The following is a 16,262-nucleotide window of genomic DNA, read 5'->3' as shown; positions in this document are numbered from 1 at the left end:
TTCTCAGCCTTTGTTTCAACCTGCTTGAGGTACCAGACAGTGTCTGGTACCTTGGTGTTTACTGCACCATGACACTACAGTCACAGGAAAATAATGTTTTATACTAAACTGACTTTAAAATATTTTCCATACTCCGACTTCACTGCATTATTGTTAAAGGTCTTTGGGTCAGACTTGGATCAAATGGTATTTCCAAATACTAGCAATAATAATAATCCATAATAAATGCTTAATTAATCATTATTTAATGTTTATGAATAGTTGCTTAATGTTAGCAAGTTATTGTTGGTTAATTTCCTCTTTACTAATTAATAGTAAATGAAAGTGTACAATATTGACTCATTAACTAATGATGTTACTAACATGTTAAAAACACGTTGAATCTCTATGAGGGCCTAGATATTGTTAATTTATGTCTTATAAACCACTTATTAACTATTTATTAACTATTGTAAACATTGAAATTTTATACAAATAAAGTTATACTTATCACTTCCAAATTGTTAACTGAGATAATTAGTCATTGGTTTAATTCCATAACAGTTATGATTGATTTAACATGGCATTAATAAATGATTAAATACATACACAACATAATTTACTATTATTTAGTAAACAATGTAGGAAATGAGCTTATCATTCATTAGTTGTTACTTAACCCTTAAATAATAATGAATTTTCGGCATTTATTAATGATAGCTATTCTAAAATTAATAATTTAGAATATATAGTTTCTAATTAGCATTTGTTTTAATCTGCTTGGTTATCAGATGGATTTTACTGCATCAGAACAATTCAGAAGTCAGGAAAGAAAACTGACTTTCAGTTTTTTCCTATGATCATCTGAACTTCCTACTGCTCACTGTGTCGATTTTACCGTAAAACACTAAAACATGAATTATCCTCATCTGTGGGAGGAAAACCCGTCACTCACACGGTTATTGATAACCGATGAAAACAAGAATAAGAGCGTGGAGAAACAGAAACATCAGAGTCAGAGGACCTTGTTAAAAGTATTATTTTAGTTTCACAATGTACAAAAAACCAAAACGGACACCAGTATAACATTGATCAGGACACAGTAGTACATCAGAACAATGTAGTGCAACAAGTTTCACAGTCAGCTACTTACATGAATCAGCCAGGAGGGGAAGCCAGAGCTCAGAGTATTCTGTACAGTACAAAATAATCAACATCCACAGGAGATATTCACACTTCAACACGGTCAGGAGAGTTTAGTGTCGGCTGGATTCGGTTTCTGATTGAAATAAGAAGCTGCATGGCTTTGAATTATAAAGACAGAAAGCTCAAATAAATAAATCCTTCCCTGTGTGCTTCAGCTGATTTCTGTCGCTCTCTCCAGGAAGAAACTGCACTTTTGATTAAAAAACGTAGCACGGAATATGAAGAGTTATTTCCAAAACGCTATGTATATGTATTCATTTTTTTTCAGAGGACAAAAAACAACTTGTGAACGTTCAGTTTCTGTCGAATTTAGGCGAGATGGAAAAGTTTGTCGATTTACCTACCAGTCTTTAAAAAGAATCTGTATTCGTTTTGTGCATTCTAAAAGAGTAGGTGCCACTTTTTTGAAATGAAACTCTTCATATATAAATAAAGTCAAATGCCTCATATTACATGTGTGTGAACAGATTTGAGTGCCGACATGCTACTTGATTGAATGTTTAATAATAAGTGAAATAAAAATGATGCTGCTTAGTCCCAATTCACGCTTGTCTACTGATTTATGTGAAGTTTCCCCAACGTGTAAATATAAATTACGTACTAATATTTATTTCCCTTGTCATGTTATAAATGTTATTGTCACTCGATCAGTTTCCACCCTGTTCTTATCTGATCAGTTGGTTAGGGTTGATTTTTTGTTTGAGGTTCTTACAAGCCGCTTTGTTTTTGAATCTCATCCGCTCAAAGTAGTAATTTTGTCTCTTCTTTCTTTTATTATTGTATTTTATCATTTTTTCTTATAACTTTGCCTTTACGTTTTATCGCATATTAACCAGCTTTAGAATAATGAAAGCCTTCCTGTGCTGAATCAAATGACACATACTGCATGTTCATTTCGCTTCACATCATTTCTAAAAATCACTCTTACCTTGCTCCCAATAATCTGTCAGTGATTTCTGTGGCAATTCAAATTAGTTCATGCCAACTTGAAATTTCCCATTTAATGCACCAGGCCACAAAACAAACCTGTTGTTCACCTTGTGTCTTTTAGATACTGCGTGTTTCCCTTCTCATTTAAAATAAACCATGAAATAAAAAATATATGCATATATCCCACACACCCCCCCCCCATCTGTACATACAGTATATCAATTGATATGTGCAATTTGATTCATGTGGTTACCGAGACGAACGCGTGTTTTTATATTTGGTCAATTGGAGAGAAGTTATTGATCGCCTGGTGTAGAGTCATCGAACGGTTTGTAGTTAGTTTGGTTTGTTAAATTCTGCTCATCAATGACCTGCAGAAACCTCCAATTTAACCTCCGCCTGCCTTTATTCTAATTAAGTTCAACAAAATACATTTTAAAAAGCTTCGTTACCAAATGCTTCCGCAAAGACCAGCTTTCTGTTTGAATGATCTGGTCCCATTTTCAGAAACTCTACTGGAAACTCCGTCCCTGCGTTCGAGGCGACACGAGTCGATCCCAGAAAAACAGTTTGGTCCAAATTTCAAACAGTAATTGAAGAGTTTTATTCCGAAACGAAATGGAATCCGCTTTGGGGAAAAAGACATGACTTCAAGTTCATAATTCAATTCCCTTAAAATACAGAGGATCCAGCCGGGGAAAGTTACCTACTATCCTCTAAAAGGGAACATCATTTCTTTTCTTTTTTTTTTGGTGTCCATCGTGTTGAAAACAGTAACGCAGGATTCACTTTTTGCCAGTGGTGGATTTCTCGTTTTGGAAGAAAACTCTTCAGCTGGACCCGGAAAATAACAAAATGAGCACAGAGAGAGAAAACCAAAAGCGGAAAGCCACACAGAAGGAAGAGCTACTGGAAGTCGAAGGTTTGGGCTGCGTTTCAATTCAAAAAAACCACAACCTTTCCCCTTTCTTTCTAACTTCCCCTCAAACCTGCTCGGTTTGATACGGGATAATTACTGTTTTTTCTTTCCCTTATGTGATATTCAGATGATTATGTAACCCAAAGGCATAAAACACACCCCTCCTTTCTCTTTCTCTCACTCCATCCATCCTTCTCTCTCTTTACGTGACGTTAGTAAGGAAGTCTAGACATCAGTCATACATCGGTTTTGGCAAAATAATTTCATTAGTTTGAGTTTCAGTGGAGAGTTTTAGTGTCCCGTGACGGTCTAAAAGCTGCTTAAGAGGCTTTTCCACCCTGACAAGAATTCAATTCTGGGGGGAAACAGTGATTCCTTGTCTGTTTTTGGCATGAAAATGGCCAGAAGTTACATATTTAAAGAAGACTGGCATAAATATATCGGCTATCTGCAGCTTCAATCCAAAAATATCAGGTTATCGGCCTTCAAAAAACCCCATCGATCGAACGGAGCTGAAAGCGACGGGGTCAAATATTCGTTATCTATCCATCCCTCTCCATCCATCCATCCATCCTACCTCATTTTCTCCTCCTTTCCTTCCATCCCTCCGCCCGACCTTCCGAAAACCGGAGCCGAAACACAAAGCTCGTCTTTACGGTGAATCTGACGTGATTTGAACGCAGCGCGATTCTTGCACACTCTTTCCTTCCCTCTCTTAATCTCTCCCTTTCCCCAGCTGTCCCTCTCTCTCTCTCTCTCTCTCGATCCCTCCCTACTCTATCTCCATCTTTCCTTCCATCCTTCCTTCCTTTTTCCCCCTCCAGTCGCTGCTTCTCGCCACGGTGAAGACAGCTATATCGGCCCGTCCTTTCGCTTTCCTTCCCTCCCTCCCTCCATCTACCCATCCCTCCCTCCGTCCCTCCCTCCATCCCTCTCTATGTGATGTTGGATATGGGGTCGCTGATCCTCAAACACCTCCAGTAGATGGTTCTTGCCATGGTGAAGAGAGCCAGCAGGATCACCAGCACCCACGACACGTAGATCCCTTTGGAGCTCCGGGCGGCCTTCCACGTACCCACCTGGACACACACACACACACACACACACACACACAGTTAGAAATGTAACTATCACTTCAAACAATATGAAAAACTAAATGAATGACATCAACTAACTGTTTAAAGGAATACACCGAGTTTTTTAGGAGATTTATCCGATTGGTCTATGGAATAATCGTAACACCATGATTACATAAGTGTCTACACACACACACACACACACACACACACACATACCATGAGTCCCGCAGTGGAGGCGGCGATGACGACGAAGAGCAGGAAGCACAGCAGGCTCCTCCTCCTGGGGTACCGCCGGCCAATAGAAGAGCTGGAAATTAAAAACCGGGAAGTGAGTTGCAGAACCTTTTGTAGCTCAAACCTAAAAGCTCCTATACTGACACTGTGAAGCACACATGTATAAGAAAATATAATATTTTACTTTAATAATAATAACAAAATGATATTTAGTAGGATTTTTTGGTAGGTTTGTTTTATAAAGACTGGGAGGATTTCTCTATCTCCATCTCTCAATCATTCTCTCTCTTCTCTGTCTCTCTCTCTCTCTCTCTCACACACACACACACAGAATTGTGACGGTACACACTTACACTTTGCGGCAGTGTGGACATCTGGCCAAGGTCCTGTCTGAAAACTCTGTCCACTGGAGGAGAGGGAGGGAGAGAGAGAGAGAGAGAGACAGGGAGAGAGAGGTCAACTTGTGTGTGTGTGTGTGTGTGTGTGTACCAGTTATCCATCTAAATCTAGTAAAACACAGAGAGGTATATAAGCAAACCACACTTTCCATAGCTAGATATTGGATTTAAAAACTCAAAGTACAGGTTAGGGTTCTTTATCTTTGTCATAATAATCGCAAAATTTCACTGTTACATTTATATCTGCCCATGTGCGTGTGTGTGTGTGTATGATTGTGTCTGTACACTTCTTGGTATTTGTGTGTGCTCTTAGGTGTGTGTTAGTGTGTGTGTGTATGCTTGAGTGACACTCATAACATCATAACACTCATACAACTCTCCTGTGGATAGAAATGCCTACCAAATGGCATATTATGTTATGTTGTGAGTGTCTATATGTACTGTATATGTGTGTGTGTGTGTATGTGTGTGTGTCTCCTACCAGGAACGTATTGGAGCAGTGTCCACAGATGACCCTGATACCAACAGGCTGGTGCTGCGGTTCAGGACTGTCCCTCCCGATGTGAACCGGGCCCAGGTTGATGATGCGTTTACTGGGAGACAAACGAATCTCATTTAAATACAGTTAGAGGCTGTGCTTATATACTTGTACACATGTATGTCTTGTCATATAGATTGTGATTTTGCTGAGATCTGATTCTACAGATTGGATTGGTTTCCACATTGTTTCTCGATATCAATATATATCACAATATGGTTCATGAATGCAAAATCACGTTAAATAATCAAATTAATGTTCATCTCATTGAACCGAATGGTGATGTTAGGTGTGATGTCAAACAAAACAGAAATATTCAAATAATATTCCTACCATACCTCATTTTATGAGAGTTTTTCAGTAAAATTTGCTTGTCATCATCAATTCAGACAGCAGAAATGTGTGTCACGATATCAAAATATCTTCATATCATCACGATATGATTCCACTGACAGACGATAAACGATAATATTGAACTATCGCCCAGCCCTACTTAAAACCATTACATCCGTGGAAACATTTTTGCTGCCTGGCTGCTGAAGTTTCTCACACACACTGATGCGGTGTTCATGCACCAGAGCCAACTAGGGCTGCGACTAACGATTATTTTCATTGTCGATTATTTTCTCGATTAATCGATTAGTTGTTTGGTCTATAAAATGTCAGAAAATGGTGAAAAATGTGGATCAGTGTTTCCCAAAGCCCAAGATGACGTCCTCAAATGTCTTGTTTTGTCCACAACCCAAAGATATTCAGTTTACTGTCATAGAGGAGGAAAGAAACCAGAAAATATTCACATTTAAGAAGCTGGAAGCAGAGAACTTTGACTTATTTTTCTTTAAAAAATGACTCAAACCGATTAGTCGATTATCAAAATAGTAGGGCTGTCCCGAATACCATTTTTTGGGCTTCGGAGCTTCGGTAGTAATCAACAGCGAATATTCGAAGCTTCGGCCGCGGGGGGGTGGGGGGGGGGGGGTGGGGTGGAAAGCTTAGCTTTCCATACACGGGCAACAGTTCACCCGACAAAGTTCACACATAGTCACAGTTCCTCCACACAAAAACACAGGCTGAAAACATACTTAACATACATATAACTTCAATTAATAGCCCGAGAGAGAGAGAGCGAGAGAGAGAGAGAGATGGTCGAGCTAGAAAGTGAATGTACAGAGGGAGCGGTAGTAGTGAGAAAGCCGGTGAATCAGATAAATAAAACGTTATTTTCTGATTGTTTCACAGCGGTTACGTTCTAAAGCACAGAGAGAGAGAGAGAGAGAGAGAGAGAGAGAGAGAGAGAGAGAGAGACCCGTATCAAAATACCGGTAGCCTACCTTAGAAAAAAGATTTAAAAAAAAAAGATCGGATAAAGAACGGATCAGAACGGATAAATGTCTTGCTGCTGCTTCTCCTGAGTTTTGTTCAGCAAATTTGACAACTGACTGCTTGAATTTCAGGTCGTACTTTTTTGCAAATGTGACTGACATTTGAATGCAAGTAAAAAAAAAGAATAAATAAAATTACATTTAAAAAAACGAATATCCGAATCCCAAAATTGAAAACCGAATACCTACCCAACGAACGAATATCCGAATAGTCGAATATTCGGGACCAGCCCTACAAAATAGTTGGTGATTCATTTAATAGTTGACAACTAATCGATTTAATCGTTGCAGCTCTAGAGCCAACGCTGTGACTCCTGTAAAAACATTCCCCCACACGAGCGGTTCCTCTCTCACCAGTACGGTCTTGGACAGGCGATCCTCTGCGATGTGACCTTGCAGATCAGCAGACAGTTACATGGACAGCGGACGTACTTCTTCCCCACGGGAGCGTTCTTTATCGGCTGCAGAGAGGAGGAGGGGGTAAGAAAGAAAAACACACACTTTTTTCCCCACTTTCTTTCCCCCGGGTTTTCCCACATCCCGTCCTGAGGTCCTTCATTAGTTCTTTTTCTAAGTTTAATTATTTTGATTTCAGCGGCAGAAAATACTGTCTTGATTTTCTCATATGTGATGGCGGAAAGACTTCTTGATCTTGGAGAGATGGGAGATCGACAAAGTAAAGCAGTTTGTCATTTTATAGTTTCCTAATGCAGTGGTTCTCAAACTCAAGACGATTTATGGACTGAAAAAAACCCAAAACAAACAAACCCAAAAGCATTTCTGATATGTCTCTAATCTTTGTGAGGTGCAAAGTGCTCTTCTGGTGACATAATGGACTTGTTCCAGCATTTGAGATTAGATAAGATTAAACTTGAATGATCCCTGTGGGGGAATGTGGCTGGGTTACAGTGTTGAGAGGGGGTGTGCAAAATAGCAGCATTAGCACCGGTAGAACAAATGATTAAAAAACTTTATTTCTATAGCACTTCTCGCTTTATATGGTTGAAAACAGAAAACAGAACAACATCGGTGCACAAGAAATATTAAGAGGTAAAGACAAGCTTGTAAAAAATCTGTTTTCAGTTGTGACTTAAACAAAGACACAGTTGGCCATTTGTATTTTGACTGGTAAGTTTTCTTCCAAAGTTTAGTCCAAAAGTCAGAAGAGCTTTGTCTGCGGATCGAAGCTCAGTTTGTTCACTGGGAGACAGAAGAAGCTCCTCAATATAATAAACACAAATAAATTGAAATAGCTGGAAAAGGAGGGAATTGGTTGATGTCAAATTTTAACATTTTATGCTTGTGCCGCCATATCAGGGGGCTGAAAGCGGGAATTGGTTTATTTTTAGGAGTTACAGGCAAAAACCACTGTTCGAAAAGTCCAGTAAGCGTAATATGACACTCGAGAGGTCTCATCAAATGTGTGTGTGTGTGCGTGTGTACGACTCACCGTAGCTTCGTTGCAGATGCCACACTTGACCACGTGCTGGTGCGTCTTGCCCTCCACAGATATGGCGCTCTGACAGACCCGGCAGCTGATGACCGGAGCGCTGCTGCTGTCCGGGCTGCCCTGCGGCGAGTAAGGGGGCGGAGCCTCGCCGGGCGCCACCGCGCTGGGGAACGGAGCGAAGCCTGGAGACAGGACGCATGAAGAGAAGACTTGAGACTTGACTTGACTTGGGTTCTGGTGACTTGAGACTCGACTCTGACTTGTACTCTGATGACTTGAAAAGGTTTCTAAAGTCTTGACTTGAGATCTTGTGTTTGTGTAAATGACTCAGATTGAAAGTGATGAGATTTGTTCCAGCAGACGACTGAATTTAAATTCTGTTTTCTGAATTTGTATGGAATGATTGAATTTATTGAAGTTGAAACTGATTATAGAAATCAAACTCATGATGCTCTTACCAAGTTTTTATCCTATTAAAACCATATTGCATTGAAAAGTCCGAGATATTTAGTTTTCTTTAAGATATTAAACTGATACTGGACTCTTGATTTGTTCTGCATTTAGACTTGAGACATTAATGACTTGGACTTGACTTGGTAATCTACATTTAGACTTGGACCTTGACTTGAGACTTGTGCCTCAAGACTTGAGACTGACAAACAATAACAACATGTTTGTGGAGAAAATAAAAACGTTGAATTTGGCCTCAGCAGTGTGAACAGCCTTGATGACTGAATTAGTGACATTGTTCTCACAGCAGTGTGTAACCACATCAACAACCTGTGTAAAAATATCACATGATTAGTTGTGGTTTGCCTTGTGGGATAGCGTCTCCATTTCCCTTTCCAGTTGATTGACTCTATTTACATCTCTGTGCTACCATCTTTTATCTTTTTCACAGTCCAACATATACTGCTGACTTGGCTGCTTTTTCACCACCGCTACTGTTGTTGTTGTTCTCTGAGTTTTTGTCAAGTAATGATACTGATACAGGGATTGAGACCAGAAGCTCCTCTGTGACCCAAAAGCTAAATTACCCCACCCCCCCCCACCCCCCCCCAAAAAAAAAAAAACACTGTAGAGGAACCATTACAGATTTGATATTAAGTTGTTGTCCTCAGGCACATTAATTTCATCTGCAGGAGCCAACAAAACATTATCTACCCGCCTACAGTATCTATTTCTGGTGATTAATTTATTCTTCTGTAATACATCAGCCAAAGGGACATTATCTTTGGCTGCCCAATGACTATGCATAACACAGAAGATAGGGGGGGGGGGGGGGTATAAAGGGAAGTTGAGCATAAAGATTAAAGTGCGTGGTTAGCAGGAAACGACAGAGGAAGACAGGATGAAGATGATAAGAAGAGGAGGATTTGGAAAGAAGGAACAGAGAATGGGCGGGAGGAGGGAGAAGCAGAGATGAAGAGGAGATGAAACAAGGAAGTAAAATAAGAGACAGAGAGGTTGGCAGGAATTAAGGCCCAGAAGAGCAGATAAAAACAATAAAAACAATGGTAGAAAGATGAATCCAACAGTCGTCCATGTTTGTAAACAGTGATGTAGTGATGAATTAAAGGCTGGGTGAACTCTGACCTCCAGTCAATAGGGCAAACAACCACCACTATAAACAAAAATCTGATATATTATCTGAAAAGCATTCATTTAAACAAGCCATTGTGTACAACTTAAATCAGTAATACTATTTACTATGCTGTGTGCACCCTGAATTAACATCACCTGCATGTCAGCCTAAAAACTCTATTTCTGCAGCCAAAGGGGTGGGTAAAGTGATTTTAGGTGCATTTATCCTACACTATATCCCTGTTTGCGACATTAACTACATTGTTTACTGCTAACGTTAGCTAAACTGCTACCTTGTAAACTGAAGTTCATGCTAGCTAACGTCAGTATACAAGCTAATAGCATTGACTGTCCCATTTCGTGCATCCTCAAATTTAAGTATACACTAAAATGCCATATCTAGCTCTTTAAAAAAGCCAGAAATGTGTCTTTATCTTGCTAGCTAGGCTAGCTAACAGTAGTCACCGACGTACTCTGCGGTTTTGGCGGATATCCATACGAGCTGCCCCCGGGAGAGAAGCCGTTGGTCCCGTCGTGCTGCTCGGACAACAGCGGCGACCGTTCCCCGTCCGCCATGCCACCGGAGCCTCTAGGAACGACCACAACAACGGTCGGTGCCCGGGGTGGGGAGCCCTCAAACCCGGGTAGAGCTTGCGGGGAGAGTCGCTGAGCAGATTTCACCCTGGATCCTCTCTCTTGCTTTTTGATTTGACGTTCACATGACAGTGCGAGAAAAACGGAAGGAGGAAGCGAAACAACAAAAACAATCGTCACGTGACTTGACCTGACTCACGGCTGGGACGGACGGGGCGCTCAGCCAATGAACGCGCTCGGTGTGAGTGAGGCGGTTCAAAAGCGGTGTGGTGATTGGTTGGCTGGTTTGACAGTCAGGGCCGCGTTAAAATACTATTGCAAAGCGTCCTTCACTGCCCCTTTTAGACAGGCGTTAAATATTTTTGTGATATTAAAGACAAAGTACAGTGTATTTATCACATTGTAGGGTAGTTTCAAAGTGATGCAAGTTAAACTCACCTTTTTCTGAAAATGTAATTGATTCTTTTATATTGGTGGTTGTTTGACTTTCACCATTATAGTTTACCCACTGCTTTATTTGCAGCTACGTTAAGAGTATGTGCACTTGCCTTGCTGGGACTCACCAGAAACAAGTAAGTAACCAATTTTGTGTCCCAAAACATAGTTTAATAAACACTTTTCTAAAAAGAATCCGTATGAAAAGCCAGTAACATTCCCAAAGAAATGTTATGCAGACTAAAAGACCAAAACTCTACCTCAGAATGACCGGAATGAAAGTTCTTTGTGGAGAAACAACATCAAACAGTACACATAATTCTATTTAAAAAGTAACTGCAACACTATGAGGATGTTTAAGATGCAAAATACAGCATCTTGTTGATATGCATTATTTTCAAAATTCATTGCATTTATGATACATACTGTATATCATCATCTTACTCCAAAAGTGTAATAGCTCAATGCCAAACTCTCATAATTCAAAAGGTATAGGTTTTAGGACTGAATGGGATTTCTGCTTTATTATAATAAAAAAAATCCAGTGACACAATACTCCACTAAACTCACATCTATCTGGAACAGGAAGGGGGAGCTGCTGTCAAAAGAGCATGGCACATCAAACACCAGTGTCAGTGGGTTATGTTCCAGTTTTTTAAAATCAGATCTCTGTAATCTGGTTACATGTAATCCATGACTCCACAGTGTTGTGAAGGAACTTGTGAGACACAGTTCAACAGAAATCAACACTAAGCTTTTGTGCGCCAGTATTTTTTTTTTTTAGTTTTGTAGGTCACTTGATAAATCCCACCAAACATGTTATGTTGCCTTAACTGTATCCCCGAAATCAGTTCAATTTCTCCATTACATAAACATTAACTATCCATTAACAATAAGATAGTTTTAAAAAAGTAAGGGTTAGTATCATGGGTTTTTAAGGGATCTATTCATCGGTTGATTCAGGGAGACAATACAATTAAGGGATTTTTTATGCTTTTTGTGCATGGTTTACAGGGTTATTAGTTATTACAGTTGTTTGTAGTTTAGTTGTTACAAGTTATTAATGGAAAGTTCTAATTTATATAGTGTGTTTATGGGGTGTTTAAGGGGGTTTCGATGGGTCTCCTCCATTAATAACTCCCGTTACTAATTGGGGATTTAGCATGAATTCAGGGGTGAATTAATGTATATAATATCATATTTTCAATATCATATCATATTTGATATTTGTTTGTTTGTTTTTGTGAACATTTATGCATTTTTAGAGCACAGACAATCAAACAAAGACAAAAAAAATGAATCAATTTCTTTGTGTGCGATTGAATAATTGCAATTTTCTAATGTTCGGTTATTATTAGTTATTATTAGTTATTATTGCTACTTTTATTATCTTTTTTTTGCTTTGGTAACTAAAACTGAAGTATTTAATGCCAATAAAGCTCATTTGAGTTGAATTAAATTGTTAGTGAAGCAGGCTTGTAACTGGAGCGTCGGTGGTTTGACCAGACTGGCAGGGAAAATCTGGGTGGGTTAAAAAAATGAGAAGCACTCTGTCCTCGCTCAGAAACTACTGCTGCAGTGCCTTTGAGCAAGGCACTCCGCCTCCAACTGGCAGCTGCTCAGTGGCCAACAGCTCCAAGGTGTGTACTGCTGTACCCAGAAGTGGAAAGAGTACTAGAATGTTCTACTCCATTAGTAGTACTGTTATTTTGCTGATATTTTACTTAAAGGGTAACTTCGGTATTTTTCAACCTGGACCCTATTTTCCCAACTGCGGGTGTCTAAGAAACTAATGGGGACAACAATTTTTGAAATTGGTCCAGTATTGAGCGAGATCGCTTCAGCCGGCAGCCGCGAAACAGGCTGCAATGTAATCCGACGGGGCAAATGCACACCGTCAATGTACGTCCACTAAAAGTGCTTGTTTTTGCCACTGACTGGCTCAGATTGTTATTATAAGTGTCTGACACAGTATGGAAAGGACCCTATACAGATATGAAACGTACTTCCTTACCTTTAGCTTGATCCCGTCTGTGTGTAACCAAGTCTCACCCAAGTCCCGCGAGAGCTTAGTTGTTGCAGGAAGTCACCTGTGGAAACGTGAGTGAGAGTTGGAGAGAGGAGTGCCACCGGGAGGAGTTTGTTGTGTTGGAGTACAGAGATCGTAGCTTGGCGTTATCTAAAAGATCTAAATAAAAAAAAAATTCCGAATTGTGCCAACAAAATGTCGCGCAACATTTCGCGCAGCTTTCACAGACTGCCTTTGTTGGACAGTGACCCGCTGAAGTTGTGGCTAGTTGTGCTACAAATGGATGCCAACACTACTGTCCATACACTGCGCCTTGCAGACCATCGGGTCTGCAGTGACCATTTTGACCGGGATGACTACAGCCAGCCAAAGAGGAGACGAAATCCTACCCCAAAGCACTTTTTCCTAAAGAAAAATGCTGTCCCAAGAGTGGAGAGACCTGCTGCAGACAGAGTGGAGGTAAAGTTATTAGCTAAAATTATTGTGTTGTCCTGGCATCAGTGCACACGGCAAAAACAATCACGAAACTAGAAGGGCACTCGGAGAGCGCAGACCTCCGCTAAGGTTCATGCTATTATTGTTTGTTCGTGAGTCGGATCCAGATCCGCTCCAAAATGTAATGGGTTCTTCCTTGGCCCATGCTACACCCTTCCACCAAGTTTCATGAAAATCGGGCCAGTATTTTTTCCGTAATCCTGCTGACAGACAAACAAACAAACGGCACCGAAAACATAACCTCCTTGGCGGAGCTAGCCAGTAGTATGTGTAAAATAGCCTATCAACTGAGTCATGATTGATTATAAAATATGTATATAGATTCATTTCCCCTTTTCAGCAGTTGACATTCATAATAATACAATAAGTGATATCAACAAGCTGAAATTATCTGTGTAATATTGTTGCCAAAGTGTGTGTGCGTGGTGTAAAAATGTCATATTTATGCTTATCTATTATACGACCTATAAGACCACTTTTATGCCTACATTTGTATATCCTATACATTAGCAGATATCATAGAGATACTTACTGGCAATGAATGATGATGGTAGCTCTTCAATGAGTAGGAGCTCTTCATCCGTATACTCTGGCTCAAATAAATACGGGCCGCCATCGAATTCAAAGGCCTCTTCCACGTTGTCGAAATCAGGTAAATATTCAGCCATGACTTAGAAAATCTTTTAGATAACACTGAGCTACGATCTCTGTACTCCAACACAACAAACTCCTCCCGGTGGCACTCCTCTCTCCAACTCTCACTCACGTTTCCACAGGTGACTTCCTGCAACAACTAAGCTCTCGCGGGACTTGGGCGAGACTTGGTTACACACAGACGGGATCAAGCTAAAGGTAAGGAAGTACGTTTCATTTCTGTATAGGGTCCTTTCCATACTGTGTCAGACACTTATAATAACAATCTGAGCCAGTCAGTGGCAAAAACAAGCACTTTTAGTGGACGTACATTGACGGTGCGCATTTGCCCCGTCGGATTACACTGCAGCCTGTTTCGCGGCTGCTGGCTGAAGCGATCTCGCTCAATACTGGACCAATTTCAAAAATTGTTGTCCCCATTAGTTTCTTAGACACCCGCAGTTGGGAAAATAGGGTCCAGGTTGAAAAATACCGAAGTTACCCTTTAAGTACAAGTAAAAGTGCTGGTGTAAAACTCTACTTCAGTAAAAGTAAAAAGGGTCTCATTTAAAATGTCCTCAGAGTAAAAGTTACTGAGTTACATTTTAGAAAAGAGAACTTGTTAGCTGTGATCTTTTCCATGTGATTCTTAAAGGAGAGGCAGAGTTCAAACTAGATTCTTTTAATTGGAAAATTTGGAAATTACAAAATAAAATGCACAAAGAAAGTAAAGCCAGGTTACTCTTCTCACTGTGAATCGCTGCACAACTGGCCAATTTATGATTGTCCAGCTTCTGCTGCTGATGGAAAGCCACAAATTCTGTCCTCTGTAATGAAAGTAATTTAAATTGTAGGTAAGTACAATACTTCATTAAAAATGTAGTTGTAATTACTGACTTTAAAAAATACTCAAAAATGTACAAGTACACAGAAAAGCTACTCAATTACAGTAACAAGAGAAGATGTAATTAGTTACTTGCACCCTTGCCTGTAACTGCATGACAGCTACAATTTACAATTTACAATTTCACATTTGGCAGACGCTTTTATCCAAAGCGACTTACACATGAGATTTGCATACAACACAAGCAAGTTTCTAGATAGGAGAGAACAACGAGAGTAAGTGCTATAGAGCTAAGTTCTGGTCCAACAGGACAAAGGTGCTACGAGACAGTGCAACAAGCTAAGTTCTGGTCCAACAGGACAAAGGTGCTACGAGACAGTGCAACAAGCTAAGTTCTGGTCCAACAGGACATAGGTGCTACGAGACAGTGCAACAAGCTAAGTTCTGGTCCAACAGGACATAGGTGCTACGAGACAGTACAACAAGCTAAGTTCTGGTCCAACAGGACAAAGGTGCTACGAGACAGTGCAACAAGCTAAGTTCTGGTCCAACAGGACATAGGTGCTACGAGACAGTGCAACAAGCTAAGTTCTGGTCCAACAGGACATAGGTGCTACGAGACAGTGCAACAAGCTAAGTTCTGGTCCAACAGGACAAAGGTGCTACGAGGGAGTGCTACAACACAGTGCTATGAGGTAATAGGCATAGAGGGCATCAAAAATTTTTATTTTTTTATTTTTTTATGAAAGGAGGTATTCGCTAAAGAGCTGGGTCTTTAGCCTTTTCTTAAGGATAGAGAGGGATTCTGCAGATCGAATGGAGTTTGGCAACTCGTTCCACCACCGGGGAACCACAGAAGAGAAGAGTCTGGCTAGAGACTTAGGGCCTTGCTGAGGTGGCAGCACCAGGCGCCGCTCCATGGCAGAGCGTAGTGAGCGGGAGGGAGCGTAGACCTGAATGAGGGAGTTCAGGTAGGTCGGAGCCGTTTTGGTTATTGTTTTGTAGGCGAGCATCAAGGACTTGAACTTAGTGACTGAAACAGAGTTTGTGTGCTCAGGCCACTAAAAAACTTTCCAGGGTAAATGAGGAGTAAAAAAAAACACTTTGCATGTATAGCGGTCACGTGGACGGACAGGTTCACTATTCCTGGAGCGAAGAGTTTGCCCTCCTACCACATACCGATCTTTTGTGTTACAAGTTATACAGCCAGTCAGCTATCATGTGAACCGCTGAAGCGTTCAGTTCCAAAATAAAAACAACAATAATCATTTCAAGGCACTCAATGATGCTTGAAATAAGAATAGGCTATCCACCATTTGAAATTCCTGAATTTCCTCAAGGGGATTAATAAAGTGCTATCTTATCTTATCTTATCTTATCTTAAAAAGTCAAAAATTAAACACATTAAGGTACTTCTTAGAGGACAGTAGATCATAAAAGTCCTTGATTGACACACTGATAACACTTTCCTTTATATTTTAGAGACAATGAATCAATAACCTCAGGCAATGTTTTTTTTTTAGGAAAATGGAT

At 40.2% G+C, this 16,262-nt stretch overlaps 1 protein-coding gene across 1 annotated transcript; it reads right to left on the bottom strand.

Annotated features, from left to right (window-relative positions):
* Nucleotides 1-3,969: 3,969 nt before the first annotated feature.
* LOC139660344 (type I phosphatidylinositol 4,5-bisphosphate 4-phosphatase-A-like) lies at nt 3,970-10,410 on the bottom strand. The gene is made up of 7 exons (XM_071538455.1): nt 10,173-10,410; nt 8,116-8,297; nt 7,020-7,126; nt 5,227-5,338; nt 4,701-4,753; nt 4,330-4,420; nt 3,970-4,113 (listed from the first exon to the last, which is right to left on the bottom strand). Exons 1-7 carry the CDS (start codon nt 10,273-10,275, stop codon nt 3,970-3,972), a joined length of 792 nt encoding a protein of 263 aa, XP_071394556.1. The 5' UTR covers nt 10,276-10,410.
* Nucleotides 10,411-16,262: the final 5,852 nt, after the last annotated feature.

Source organism: Centroberyx affinis, unplaced genomic scaffold, assembly GCF_046629955.1.
Source record: "Centroberyx affinis isolate AG114_WGS23_722 - 3 ecotype Tasmania unplaced genomic scaffold, CSIRO-AGI_Caff_v1 ptg003277l_1, whole genome shotgun sequence".
Lineage (NCBI taxonomy): Eukaryota > Metazoa > Chordata > Actinopteri > Beryciformes > Berycidae > Centroberyx > Centroberyx affinis.
Note: the sequence above shows the minus strand (reverse complement) of the source record. Positions and strands in the feature narration are given on the sequence as shown.

What these genes read in the sequence shown, in the direction of transcription:
- LOC139660344 (XM_071538455.1), bottom strand. Translation starts at nt 10,275, where the DNA reads ATGGCGGACGGGGAACGGTCGCCGCTGTTGTCCGAGCAGCACGACGGG. An exon ending in TGTCCACACTGCCGCAAAGT is followed by an intron (nt 4,421 to 4,700) that starts GTAAGTGTGTAC and finishes TTTAATTTCCAG; the next exon opens with CTCTTCTATTGGCCGGCGGT. An exon ending in CCTCCACTGCGGGACTCATG is followed by an intron (nt 4,114 to 4,329) that starts GTATGTGTGTGT and finishes GTGTGTGTCCAG; the next exon opens with GTGGGTACGTGGAAGGCCGC.